The sequence below is a fragment of the Embiotoca jacksoni genome, unplaced genomic scaffold (assembly GCF_022577435.1).
Source record: "Embiotoca jacksoni isolate LCO1_2020_lvr unplaced genomic scaffold, fEmbJac1.0.p SCAF_9, whole genome shotgun sequence".
In the NCBI taxonomy this organism is placed as follows: Eukaryota; Metazoa; Chordata; class Actinopteri; family Embiotocidae; genus Embiotoca; species Embiotoca jacksoni.
Window position 1 is genome coordinate 714,979 of NW_027185447.1, and position 13,003 is coordinate 727,981.

At 39.6% G+C, this 13,003-nt stretch overlaps 1 protein-coding gene across 1 annotated transcript in view; it reads left to right on the plus strand.

The window, feature by feature from the left end:
* Positions 1-3,887, plus strand: part of LOC138193073 (copine-9-like) — an 87,533-nt gene extending 83,646 nt beyond the window's left edge. Inside the window, exon 21 of the mRNA XM_069140876.1 lies at positions 1,288-3,887. Coding sequence (XP_068996977.1) covers positions 1,288-1,470 — 183 coding nt within the window. The 3' untranslated portion in view covers positions 1,471-3,887. The remainder of the gene's footprint in view (positions 1-1,287) is intronic.
* The last annotated feature ends 9,116 nt before the right edge of the window (positions 3,888-13,003 follow it).

Consider the following 13,003-nt stretch of genomic DNA (forward strand, 5'->3'; position numbering starts at 1 on the left):
CAAAAAGGTTTATACACTGTATTAAGTTGACAAAGAAAAATAAAAGTAGTTTAGTAAAACTTTACAACAAATTAGCTCAAAATACCAGTAGAAGGCCACAAAAGAGTTCCTTTACAAAACTGGACCCACAACGTATACAAAATTCTACTTCAGTGAATCAAATTTATTTTTAAAAATGGGATTACTTAAATTATTTAGACAGTAATAAGAAGCCCCCTGGGGTCTGGAGAACATGGCCAGTCGCATGCTTTGCCTCGTTGATAATCCATCTTTGCTCCAAAATGTCCCACGTCATCATCAGATGCCATTTGTATTTGCTTTTTTCTCTGCAGTCAGCATGATCAAGGATTTTTTTTTTTTTTATTAAATCATTTCACAATATCTATTTAATTATGAGAGAAACTACTGATGATGACAGATGTTTTCATATTTTGAAAAGGTCACAGAGTACATTGTTCCAAATTATTCTGCAGATTGCAGTAAATCATAATGAAGTCAAAACAAAAATGTTCATTTGTTGCATCAATAGAATATTTTTCATAAAAACTGCAAATAAAGCTGTGTATTAAAATGATATTAAAAACCCTTCTTGTATGACTTTCTATCATCCACTGAACGTGTAGGTCCATGTTCAGTTTCTGCCAGTATTTTATTGGCGGATCACAGTATTACTCGGGGGATGGGGGGTGTCGGGGGAGGGGGGCGTCATTTCCGAAGACCTGTATCATGGCAGTAAATGGTCAGTCAGGCACTTCATGTACAGTATCTTTCAAAGATCATTTTGACACCTTCACGTTTCCTAAAGGGACCTACAGATCACCACTCGACTCTCTGAAGTTGTGTTCTTGTTGGGAGTATGGTGGCTGTCCACCAACCATCCTTAACTCCGTCATGTGTACCATCCAGCGCAGTGCCTTAAATTATCATTCACAGTCTGGAGCCCCCTGTAAACAATCCTTGTGAGCTTTGTTCAGAGGAGGACTGATATGGCAGCTTCCTGCACAACTGCCAGGCTCCAAGAAATCTTTCATCCAGGTGGCCTCGGGACTCTAGAGACATGACAGTTTCAAAAACATTACTTTTTATAGCTGCCTTTTAATTCTAATTTTACTGGTGGAAACTTTCCTTGAAATATTAATCTGATAAAGCCAGCAAGTCCTTAAACCCACATGATCATATAATTTGCTCCTATCCGCAGTAGTGGGTCAGGTTGGTTAGGGTTAGGGGAGGAAAATGGTTTGAGCTAAAAAAAAAAAATGACTGAACTATTTTTCCTTCTGCTCCCAGTTTGTTCCGTTCAGAGACTACATCGACAGATCTGGCAACCAGGTGCTCAGCATGGCGCGGCTGGCTAAAGACGTCCTTGCCGAGATCCCCGACCAGCTGCTGTCTTTCATGAAGAGCCGAGGAGTTGAACCACGACTAGCCCTCTCCTCCTCCCCTCTACCGAAGCTGCACCGGCACATCTGATCCCTGACACATTCCCCGCCTCTCCACCCTGTCTGCTTCTCTCTCTGTCTTTCTCTGCTTATCTTCACCCACCTCCCATATAATTATTTGTCACTCTGAAGGAGCTGAGGGATTGACTCGCCCTTCCTCTTCTTCTCTTATCACCGGTGAGGCTAAACAAGCACATCGCATCCACACAGCAGGTGCTCATCCCTGACTCCCCCACTGCTGTAACTCATCTTCCCTCTCTTACTCACCCTGTTATTACTTTCTGATTACTGTATGAATGGACAGTGAGACTGAACTTCGACCACTCCTCTCCTCCCCCCCAACATCTGATCATTCACACACTGACTTTTTGTATTTGTCTGCTAATTCCCCTCACCAGACACGTTCTGCACAAAAAGTTTTTACATTTGACCTCACCCCATGTTGACACTGGTAGTCCCATTTGACAGGAGTCCTTGGAAGTGCAAGAACTGAATTAAAGTTAAATGAATTCAAAGCTCTTGATCAGGTGCTGTGGGGGATATTTTAGGCCCAGTTTGGACAGCAATTTAGTGGAGTAATTAGTCACCGGGAGGATGGGTGTTTTTGATTCATATTTCACAATTTTCATTTTCATCTGCCTATGCCAAATCTTTCAAAAGATAAAATTGCAAAAAGCAATTAGTTTACTCAATCCAGATGAAATAAAAGAAGCCGAGTCTTTGGGCTTCTTCTGATGAGGGGAGCAAGAGAGTGTTGGCAGATGTAATGATCCGGTCACATGTCAGCAGTCACAGCTTTAGACACACACACACACACACACACACACCTCTGTCTGCCATGCCACACCCGCTCTCTCTCTGCCCAGCGTGGGCCGAGGCTGCGTGCAGATTCCCCACCTGCTGTTAGAGAAATGCCAGTCTCTCCGGCTGTCCTGCAGAGATGAGGATGAGGGAGGAAGGAAGTGAAGAAGGAGAGAATGAAGAGACAGAAGGTGGGAGTAAAGGGAGGGGAGAGGGGAGGAAGGGGCAAAAGTGTGAGGGAGGGAGAAGAACAGTGAGGAGAAAAGAGACAGCGATACACAAGGACGCAGGGAAGAAGAAATCAACCAGGGATTTGTTTAATTTGATGGAAGATGAAAGGAAGTTGGAGATAGCATCAGAGTGGAAGGTTTTAGCTCCTTGCCGTCTTTAGTTTTGTGTCAGAAGTCTTCGTATGCATATTTCCAGTGGAAAGAAATCTCAATGAGGGATAAACGCACATTATTCTGAAAGCAATATACCTGACTCCTTGTGTAATGTTTTCCCTAAGCATGTCTCATCCTCTACCCCTGCCATGACTTAACATTTGATTCCCCGGCAGCCTGAAGCTGTGTGCAAAGTGGGCAAAGTCTGCCACCTAGTGCTCACCCTTTTGCATAGCAGGGTATCTTTATTATGCATGACTACAGTACATTCCTATCCTAACTCAAACTGTGCACACGCATGACCAGATGCAGCTGACTTTACTATCGTAATAAAGATTTGAATCATCCCAACAAACAACAGAGAACCACGTGGATCGTAAAAAACTATCTATGTGAAATGTGTCACTTTTTGAAGTTTATAATGTGACGATGGTGGTTTAGAGGGGTGTTTTATGTGCTGTGTAAGTAGACTGACATTTTCTACACCTGTAAAATCATTTGTTTAATTGACACATTTTTTTGCATGTTGAGGAATAAATGTGTCGCGGTGTTCAAGTTGGTGTCGTCATTGTCCAAAGAAATTTAAATTTAAAAAAGAGATATTTATCTCAAAGTAATATGCATATTTTCCTCTGTCACTGTATATTTTCATTTGCAGATTTCAGAACTTACTCCTATGCTGTGTGTTTTGCAGAAACATGTGAAATTATGTATTTTTGATATTTTTGCCTGGGTCATAAATGACAGAAATGTAAGGTCTCTGTAAGACACTAACCAAATCAGAAAAAAATATTCTGAGGGCACTTAAAGCCCAGCTGAGACTTTTGTCCATCTCTTCTTGTCGTCTTATGGTTGTATGGACATTTAAAAGAATGAAGATGGTTAAGGTTTCATTGTATATAAGTACACAATGAAGTATGTTTGCCACTCATTTGCTTACAGTAGAGCTACAGACACCTTTTACATGTGTTTCTAATTACATCAATATTGTATGTCGTTTGACGTTTTTCAGAATGTCCAAACACAGCGAATGTAGAATTTTGACTTGGAAACCTTCAACTGTTTTCATTAATATCTTGTTGTGTTTTGATATGAGCTTTGACTATGTTTGTGATCACTCATATCTCCTCAAGTTAATGAACTGCAGTACAATATTACCATACATAAAGCGATGCTATCTGATTATTGGATGTTGTAGTGATTCATTCTACAGCAGAACTAAATGGTTGATTCAGTTAACAGATTAAAGAGCTTTAATACATGATGCTGACACATTTGCCTCATAATTGATTTACAGCACATGTGGATTCATCACTATCCCCTGGTTCTGTTTTTGTCTTGTGTCAAATACAAATACATTACCCGAGTTGTGATACAAACAGAAATGTTAACATCAAGTCTGGAGTTTTGTGGTTGAAAAACGTCCATATACCCTGTTTTTTAAAAAAAAAGTGGTGACTTTATCGGTCTCTGCCAGAAAAAACAACTACATCTCATGATAATAAGACTTTTTTTTTATTATTATTATTATTATTTGAAGAAAGAAAATATATATATTTGATCCATACTCAAGACAGCCCAATTGTCAACCTATCCATATACAAGTACACAGTCGGGAAACATTTATGTTTCTCAGTGGCCAGAGTATTTCCTGCAGAATTCCCTAATTTCCAAACATCCACAGATTTAATCAGTAACAGCTCCACAACTTTAAGATCACAGATGCTTGGAAGAATATTCTCCACATCACCCCATGCCAGAGTGAAATTTGAATCTCCTTCAAAAATGTACATATTTACATTGTCCTCACCAGAACGGTAAATTAGAGGGTAAATAACAGCAATATAACAATACGTCTGTGACACTGATGTTATTGAAGCTGTTCTAATTATTCTCAACTGCAACTCTAACAAATGTGATCCAAGAGAAATGAAGCTCATCAAATGTGACATCCATTTTAATCATTCAGTCAGTCTCAACTGAATGTGAATCTCTCTGCAACTTAAAAAAAAAAAAACAGATGCAGCCTGGTCCCATGACAGGGGCCTGATCAAAATCAGCATATGCTATGAATACTGTATATTTGAATGGCGTCTGGCTCTGGTACTCAGACTGTGAGACGATTACTGTGTTACTGTCACTGAAGACCTGTAAGAGACTGGTTCTAGGCCACCTGAAGGACATCACAGCCCCCTTGCTGGATCCTGTCGGGCAAACAGGTCTGTGGAGGATGGAGTCAACACACTGACTGCATCACATCCTGCATCATCAATTCTCCCCAGGGAACCACACAGGGATACCGTTTGTTGACTCCAGCTCCGAGTTCGATTTGTTTCCTCGGATCACCTTACATCAGTTCAGTAAAGCATATCTCAGTTGTATTATTATCTTCAAAATCTGCGGTGTTGAAATGGTTGTTTTATTGCTAAAATATTACAATAAAACATATTCATTTTGAATGATTTACTCTATAAGCAACAAACCTTTACTAAATGTAGTCCAATGAGCAGCCAATGATGCTCACTGACCTATTCTCATTTGTTTTGACTAACAGCTGACTCAATTATAGACGTATTACGGGATGTATTAATTTCATTATGCATTTAACTTGCTTTTTTTTTAGTTTTCAGCAACCTATTCCTCTCCTCTTCTTGCTCACAGCTTCAGTCTTCGCTGTAATTACAAGCTGGAAATCCTGTTTGGATAAAGGTTTGCTCTCCCGCTCTGAAGGTCGCACCAAAGAGTGAACAGTTGGGGGTGGCTCTGTGTGAGGACATCGAAGTCAAGGTTGTTTTACTCAATGTAGTTGTAACAATAATGGTGGTGAGAGAAATAGATGAAGTGATAAAAACAGTTGTAGCAACACACTTTGAAGCCAGAGCAAGATAAATGTCTTAAATCTAAAAAAGAGCCTAAATATTAATTTCCAGACATGGCATACGTTGCTCACAGAGGGTCTCTGTTATTTACGGTTTAATAAGTTTTAGTGTGCAAAATAGGTTCAAAATTAACCCGAGGTCTACACCCAGTAGGATGCAACGACTGGAAACAATCCTCAGTGGAGCGAGGCAATACCCACATATTCATGCAGTGAATTTGAGCCGATCACACCAGGCAAACACATGGCTGAAACAGAAAAAAGATTTAGTAGACACTGTAATGGACCTCAGTCCAATCTGTTTTTCCTATGCAATTGTATTATTTATAAATGAGTTTCCAAAAGCAGCAACGCTAACAACCCACTATTTATTCCCCATTTCTGAGCACATTAGGCTTTTGTACAAAACAAGTATTGGTATTGGCAATGAAAGGAAAGAAAATCATTGGTATCACACATCAGTAATGGACAAGCAGTAAGTGATGAAGGAGAGAACCACATTCTGTGTCAGGACAGACAGCAGGAAACTCAGATTGGACCTCACTGGAAACATGTTTTCTTTACAGAACTAAGGTAAATTAGTCTCCAACAACTGCAGTGTTCATACAGAACAAATTAATACCTCAGAAATGTTAGGATTAAAATGGAAATATCTGTATTGGACCCTGTTATCATTCTTAACACGCTGGTCATATTACAGGAATCATGTTGAGTCTGACTTATTAAACTTATCCGATGCTGCTCAAGTTTTATTTCACTGGAAAAACAAAATATGCTTCACAAGGTATTACTACGTGGGAAATATTTTCAGTGCAAACTGTTGAAACTGGTTGCTTGAGGTGACTTTTAGTAACACTTTGATAAGTTGTGAGCTTCAGTAAATTGAGAAGTTGATGATGATGGACCTGCAGCTAATATATTGTGTCTGTTTCTGAGATACAGACTGACAACTTAATATTTCAAAATTCCAGATAATATAATGTTTTAATACCACATCCATGTTGGGGCCCCGGTTTGTTCCCCTGTTCCCCTCATGACGCCCCTGGACACCGCGATTGCACAACACTCGGTACTGGACACGCTGTGACGGCCCATTAAACATAATGACTTAAAGAGGCAGAGAAGTAGCTCTGCCTGGATGTAAACATGTTACTAAAATAGGGTGTTTTCAACCAGGCAGGAGTCAAGGAGAGACAGGAGGGGGGTTCATTCAGGGAAACCGAAGGCAGCTCAGGAAGTGAACTTTAAACAAAGTGCAACGCGACGGCAAAAAAAACTGATAGCCTTCATGTCGGTTCACTCACCCAAAGATGATTTCATTTTCAAAAAGCTCATAGCAACAAACTCTGCAGCAGCTCTGGACAACAACAAGTAGATCCTGATGTCATGAGAACGTTTTTTTTTTTTCTTTTTACCTTTCTAAACATAATTTTTTATGAGTGGAAAGAAACAAGGAACAACATCTGGCAAAAATGTGTGTTTTTAAAGGGACTTGAACAAACCCGGTTTTGTGGGACTTTGGGTAATAGGTCAGAGAGGCTTAGCTCAGGGAAACTTTGGGTAAATATAAATGAAGCCTTCAAGCTTGAAAAAAGGAGCAAGAAAGAGGAGGCACACTTGGAAGTTTTCAACAAGCTACTTTAGGGCTTCTAGAGTTGGATAGACTACTGTAAAACTGTGCGTAACACTTTTCAAGAAAATTGCTTTAAATACTGGTTTCAGACAAAGACAGTGAGGTTCTTTTGAGCGCGATCCGGAGTGGTTTCCTGAAACGTTAGCTGGAACCAAGCTGAAGTGCGTCTCAGCCGGCTATACGATCAGTTACGAGAGCATACGATGACTGTGATTAATTCAAAGTGGTGGGTTCCGCTGTACATGCTACTCATGAATGCTGAGTAAATAATCAAGGATACGTAATCATGTCAAATTTTAAAAGACTCAATAAAAGTAGCAGTAGCATTACCAATAACAACAATGTAGCCTTTCTGTTTTTCCACTTACCTCATCACTGTGCTGCTTTATAAAACAGCTTTTTGTTTTTGTTATGCTGTCACAGCTGAGAGGTGCCGCAGACGGAGGCATAAACCAAAGAGAAACACAGCCAAATTCGGCACAATCCCGTGCTGTGTAAACTAGTGTAATGTCTCTCTTGAGAGAATAATTCAAATACCTTTAAAGAAATACTTTGAGAATTAATCTGATACACTTACAAGGTTCTTTTGAACAGAATTCAATGAGAAGTTGATTGGTTAAATTGGTTTAAATTGGTCATTGGTTGGTTAAATATGAGGCTGCAGCTGGCAGCTATTTAGCGTAGCTTAGCATAAAGACTTGAGGAAGGTCGAAACAGCTAGCTTGGCACCTACTTTTTACAAACTGATATTACAACAAATCATGTTATAGACCCACCCATCCACTAGAAGACACCATGTTCGAGTCACATTTTGCCTCGCCCACCACACGTGACAAGTGCCTTTGAGGCGCCACAAACCATGTTGTTCGGTTTCAGAAAAGGTTACGGTTTGGGTTGAATAAGTAATTTGAGTATTATTACATCCATCACTTAAGTTACTTAACATACCTTATGTAAGTTAAATACATAACATGAAGTATATAACTCACGTTTATTAAAAGAAATCCACACTGAATTTCACTTTCTCACAGACAGGATATCTGCGCAGAAGCCTTGTGATTGTTCCATCCAATGACCCCCAAACCTCCTTGTACTTTTTATTCTTTAAACGTCATCACATGACGTCCTTTTTCAACCCTGGTCATACTTGCATGAACCTTTCACGCCTGGGCGAGGCTAAGCCTGGCACGGTATCGTCTGGTGGACTGACGGGTGTATGACACACTTTGGGTTTACTATCTATGATTGTTTAATCTAATAAAAAAAAACTAGGATATGACAGTGGGAAGTCAATCCATCTGATCACGGCAGCCTATAACCCTCTGCCAAACTTCAACATTTTGTGTATGCTTTAAACCAATGAGATATGATGGAATTTTGATAACAGCTGTATCGACTCCTTAACTTTGAAGGGTATGCTTTCAGCTCAAACTGGGCCTGGATGCTACAAGTGCATTTACATACTGTAATTTAATCTGGTATGTTGAATAAAATCATCCACCAATAGCCTGGTTTGTTCTGCCACTACAATTTTGTTAACAGCATAGTTGGATGACATTGCACACTACGTATTGTATTTTCCCTTATTTCCTTTAAATCCAATCAAAATTATCTCAATGTCAGCAAGAAGTCCAGTCCAAAAGTGTTTGACAATACTTCTCTTCCTCATCATTTAACATCTCAGTCTTTTCCCATCACTGGAATTTGTGAATAGGCAGAGACATCATTTTAAACCATTAAACCATGACTTGGCAACTACCTACTGAAGCAAACCATTTTTAGATCAGGACAGACAGAGGAGGAAGGAGATACATAATACCCCTGTTTTTGAGTTTGAATAAAGGCAACGCTTTGTTCTCTGTGTCTGTAAACGGTTTGGATTAGGACTACAGATGCAGGACTTGGAGGCATAATATTCTCTGTGGAGCATGGCAATAGCCATGACAGCAGCGTTAAACACTGCAGCCTCTGTCCTGGAAAAACAGCAGTATCTGGGAACAGGGGAGTTTTGGGAAACAATGGTGGAGATGATTTAATGTATTACGACCTTTTACATCATAGTAGATCACAGCAGCAAAAGGTCATGCTTTTAAATGTATAATCCTTTGGAGTTTCATTATATCCAGCCTTATTTTTTACACTAATTAAGGTCAGCATTAGTCTTTCAGTGTGTGTGCATTTGGCTACTGCAGTTCAAGCACAAGATTGAAAAGAGGGCTAAAGAGTTATAAACATGAATATATTTGATATAGTACAGATAAAGCACACTGGGGAAAGAGATAAGTATGATGTGTTCAGCATTTGGAATACGCTATTGCATTAACATTTTACAGATGTGGTCACAGCTTTTTTGATTGATTCTTTGAATTAAAACAATCAGCTATAATTAATCCTCAGCTCTCGTATGTTTTATTGGACTGGAAACAAATGCTCTTCTGTTCTTTTGTTTTACTTTTGTCTGAGTAGCTGCTTGACTTGTTTTCTGTGTCCAGTGGTCAAGACCAGGTGGCAACACATTGTGACGTCCCTGCATCTTGTGGGTATAACCCACGTTTCCTACCAGGTGGATGTGGCTGGAAAGCCTATACAAGGTGCCCAATTGGTATCCTCATCAGATGCCTGAACCACCTGAAATGGCTCCATTTGACACAAAGGAGCAGCGACTCCACTCCCTGCGGATCGCTACGGATGAACTCTTTGGGAGAAACTCACACTGCTAACTCATTCTTTCGGTCTTTATACTAAGGTCATGACCATAGGTGAGTGCCGGAACCATAGACTGTATATAAAAGTGCAAGTATATTCCGGCTCTGAAAAATGAGGCTGATGCGGCAGAGCCTTAAACTGTAATACCACCGTGTCGCTAGAGGTCGGCTCCAAAAAGCCTCCGGCTCCATAGACTACCATTCAACTTCTCATCAAATTCTCAGTCAATAAAATTTCTCCATGAGTTATCTCAGTTTCACGAGCTAAAGCAGCTCCTTCTTATTAGTGTTCTGGCTATCAATCTGAAAATAATCCCGTCGTTTATTATAAAATAAGCTTCAAAAAGCTGTGTTTTGGGTGGACGTGTCTGTTTGATTGACAGGCCTGGGGTACAGTCAGGTTACAGCTATTGGTGGGCGGGACGTAGTATCGCCAGTTTTCCAATCAGATTGAGTCAGATCCCCCACTCGCTCCCCCTAAACTCGTCCAAATATGGTCACTACCTTCATAACGGCCGTTCACAAACCAATGGGTGACGTCACCATTGGTCCAGCTTTGCCTTCCGGTTCAGCTCCCTCTTCGCCGAAACAGTCTGCTTCACTGTTGATGCTGCACTGATCTGCCTGCCAGCCTCCTGCTACATCCTACCCACGCTTGTTAAAAACCTGAGGGAGCAATCCACTGTTTCCCAGCAGAGAACCGGCCTCCATGTCTATGGCAATGTTTCAAGTGGATGGGCCCAAAAACCATCAGGGTGGGGTGCAGTGGAAGGTGAACGGCAGGCTGATCCCTCATGACAAAGACTAGTTCTAGGGACCACTCTCATATTTGTCTATTGAATATGAAGCAACAACTGGTAACCAGTTAGCTTAGCTTCCATCTTTCTAAAGGTAAAAAAAAATATGCCTCCCCGCAACTCAAAAGCTCATTAATTAAGACATTATCTCTTTTCTAAGAGATACTTAGATACTCTGGAGAGTATTGCATTCACTCTGTTGCCTTGCATCTTTTTGCCACACAGAAATGTCTTCTGTCTACATCTAGACAGGCTCCATTCATTTGGCATTATGTGCACAAATTTTGATGATTGTTTTTGATTGGTTCTATTGTTTGAATTTGCGCCACCTCTGGTCTGCTAATCAAATAAATGTGCACTGCTTGAATCACCCACACAAAAGCAACTTGCCATGTTGTTGGGCAAGAACGCCTTTCACTGCTGGAAATTCAAAGATACTTTCTTTCTGAAATCAGAAAAAGATTCTAACATTGCAGTGTAAAGCTGGTTTACCAGCAGTTAAGATGTTATGAACATTAAAATGGTTGATGTCAAACCCAAAGAAAACATCTGCACAGTCATCGTATTTAATGTAATTGTAGTCACATAAAATAAAGAACCTCCCGCCGCACCATGTTATTTATGTGTGTAATTTAGCTCTATATATGGTGCCTGTCCAGGACACATTTTTATGTAACATAAATATATATTGTGCAGGTTTACAATGTTTTGTTTAAATTCATTTTTTTTTAGCTCCTCAGCTTTATGGGCTAGTTTAAGACATTTGTTAGAAAAGTAATCAAATTGTGATCAAAGGTAATACATTGATTAAGCAATTGAAATATTTGCCTTACTTTTTACATTTTTAAAAGGCAATCTGTTGTAATCTATAATGTATTACTCTTCCTTATTAACTTTCCCAACACTACAGACAGCCATGAGAGTACGGATTTATCTCTGCAAGAAAGCAAAAAAACATATTTTCCAAATCGACAAATGTTTCATTTACTGGTGCAATACACATTTGTAGAGATTAAAACAGCTTTAAATGAAAACCTTGATACTTGTAAACCTGATCTGAGAAAATGCAACTGAAAGTGAAATATTTTATGCACCTGATCTCCTTGGCCACCAGCCGATTTAAAGCACCAATAGAGACAACGAAGCAGGGACACAGCAGGCATTTTGCATATTAAAGTGCCATCCATGGTGTTTGGGTCTGACTGAACTGTTTTTCTTCCACATTAGCAGCAGGTATTTATCAAACACCCACTCACTGAGAGAGATGACACTCCTCCATTAGTTCCTTCAAATGGAATATCTGATTCCAGATATCAGCTTGAATAATGACTCACCTGTTTGCACAGGATCCTACTGGCAACAAATGGCCACTAAAATAAGCCACAATGAGAGAGTTCTGGAAGATTTGATGATGATTGAAGAGGTATGAAAACTGACAATGTGAGAAATGTATTACACAACTGCTCCCTGCAAACAAGTGTGTGTAGGCATGGGCCGGCGGGTTAAAGATTGACTGCTGACGACACAATTGGTTGACGACCTTGAAAGGCAGGTGAAGCACTCGAGTCTGGTCGTGTTTTTATAGGTTAAACAAATGAAAAGGGAAGAAAAGCAAACAGCTGCAGGATGTATGTTTTCCAGGTAATTAAGGTCAGTCTGTCATACCTTTCCCTGTCTGTCTTTCTCTTTTAGTAAGAGTTACAATGCACACATATTTTCCACCTTCAGTGTACTACATTATACATTGATGGTACTTAAACTAGGAGTGATGGAACTGACATTGTCCAGTACCATGAAAAGAAATCCTGATAAAAATAGATTTCAAGTGTAAACCACAAGGAATCTGAAATAGTTTTTGTTTTTTGCAGGATTCTTGTGGTTTTACTCTGATTTAGTACAAACAAATGTTAGGCTTACATTTGCCTCTCTGTCTTACATTGTACATGTTCGTAGCAACTGATCAAAGCTTTTCCCCAAACGTAACATTTGCCAATCTTCTCACTTTTACCTGAAGCACTTTCCTCTTCTAAAGGTGAAGCATGCTTTTTGAAAATACAAGCACTAAAGCATAACCTCTGTAGTGTTGGTTGTTCAAGCATGTTTTAAATTATATACTGTATATTATATTATTGTTTTAGCACGCAATCATGGTAATGTTAGCATGAAATAGCAATGTGTTTTTACTTGTACATAAACCTAAAGAGTTACCCAATACAAGAAAAACACTGTTCCTTTATTCCATGTCATATTTATGAAACAAATAAGACCTTTTACCTTTTTTGACTTTTTACCAGCAACATGTAGCTTCAGCTTGGAGTTGTTTTATGAAGTATATTGGAGTCTGAACTCCATTTTAACCTGCAGGAA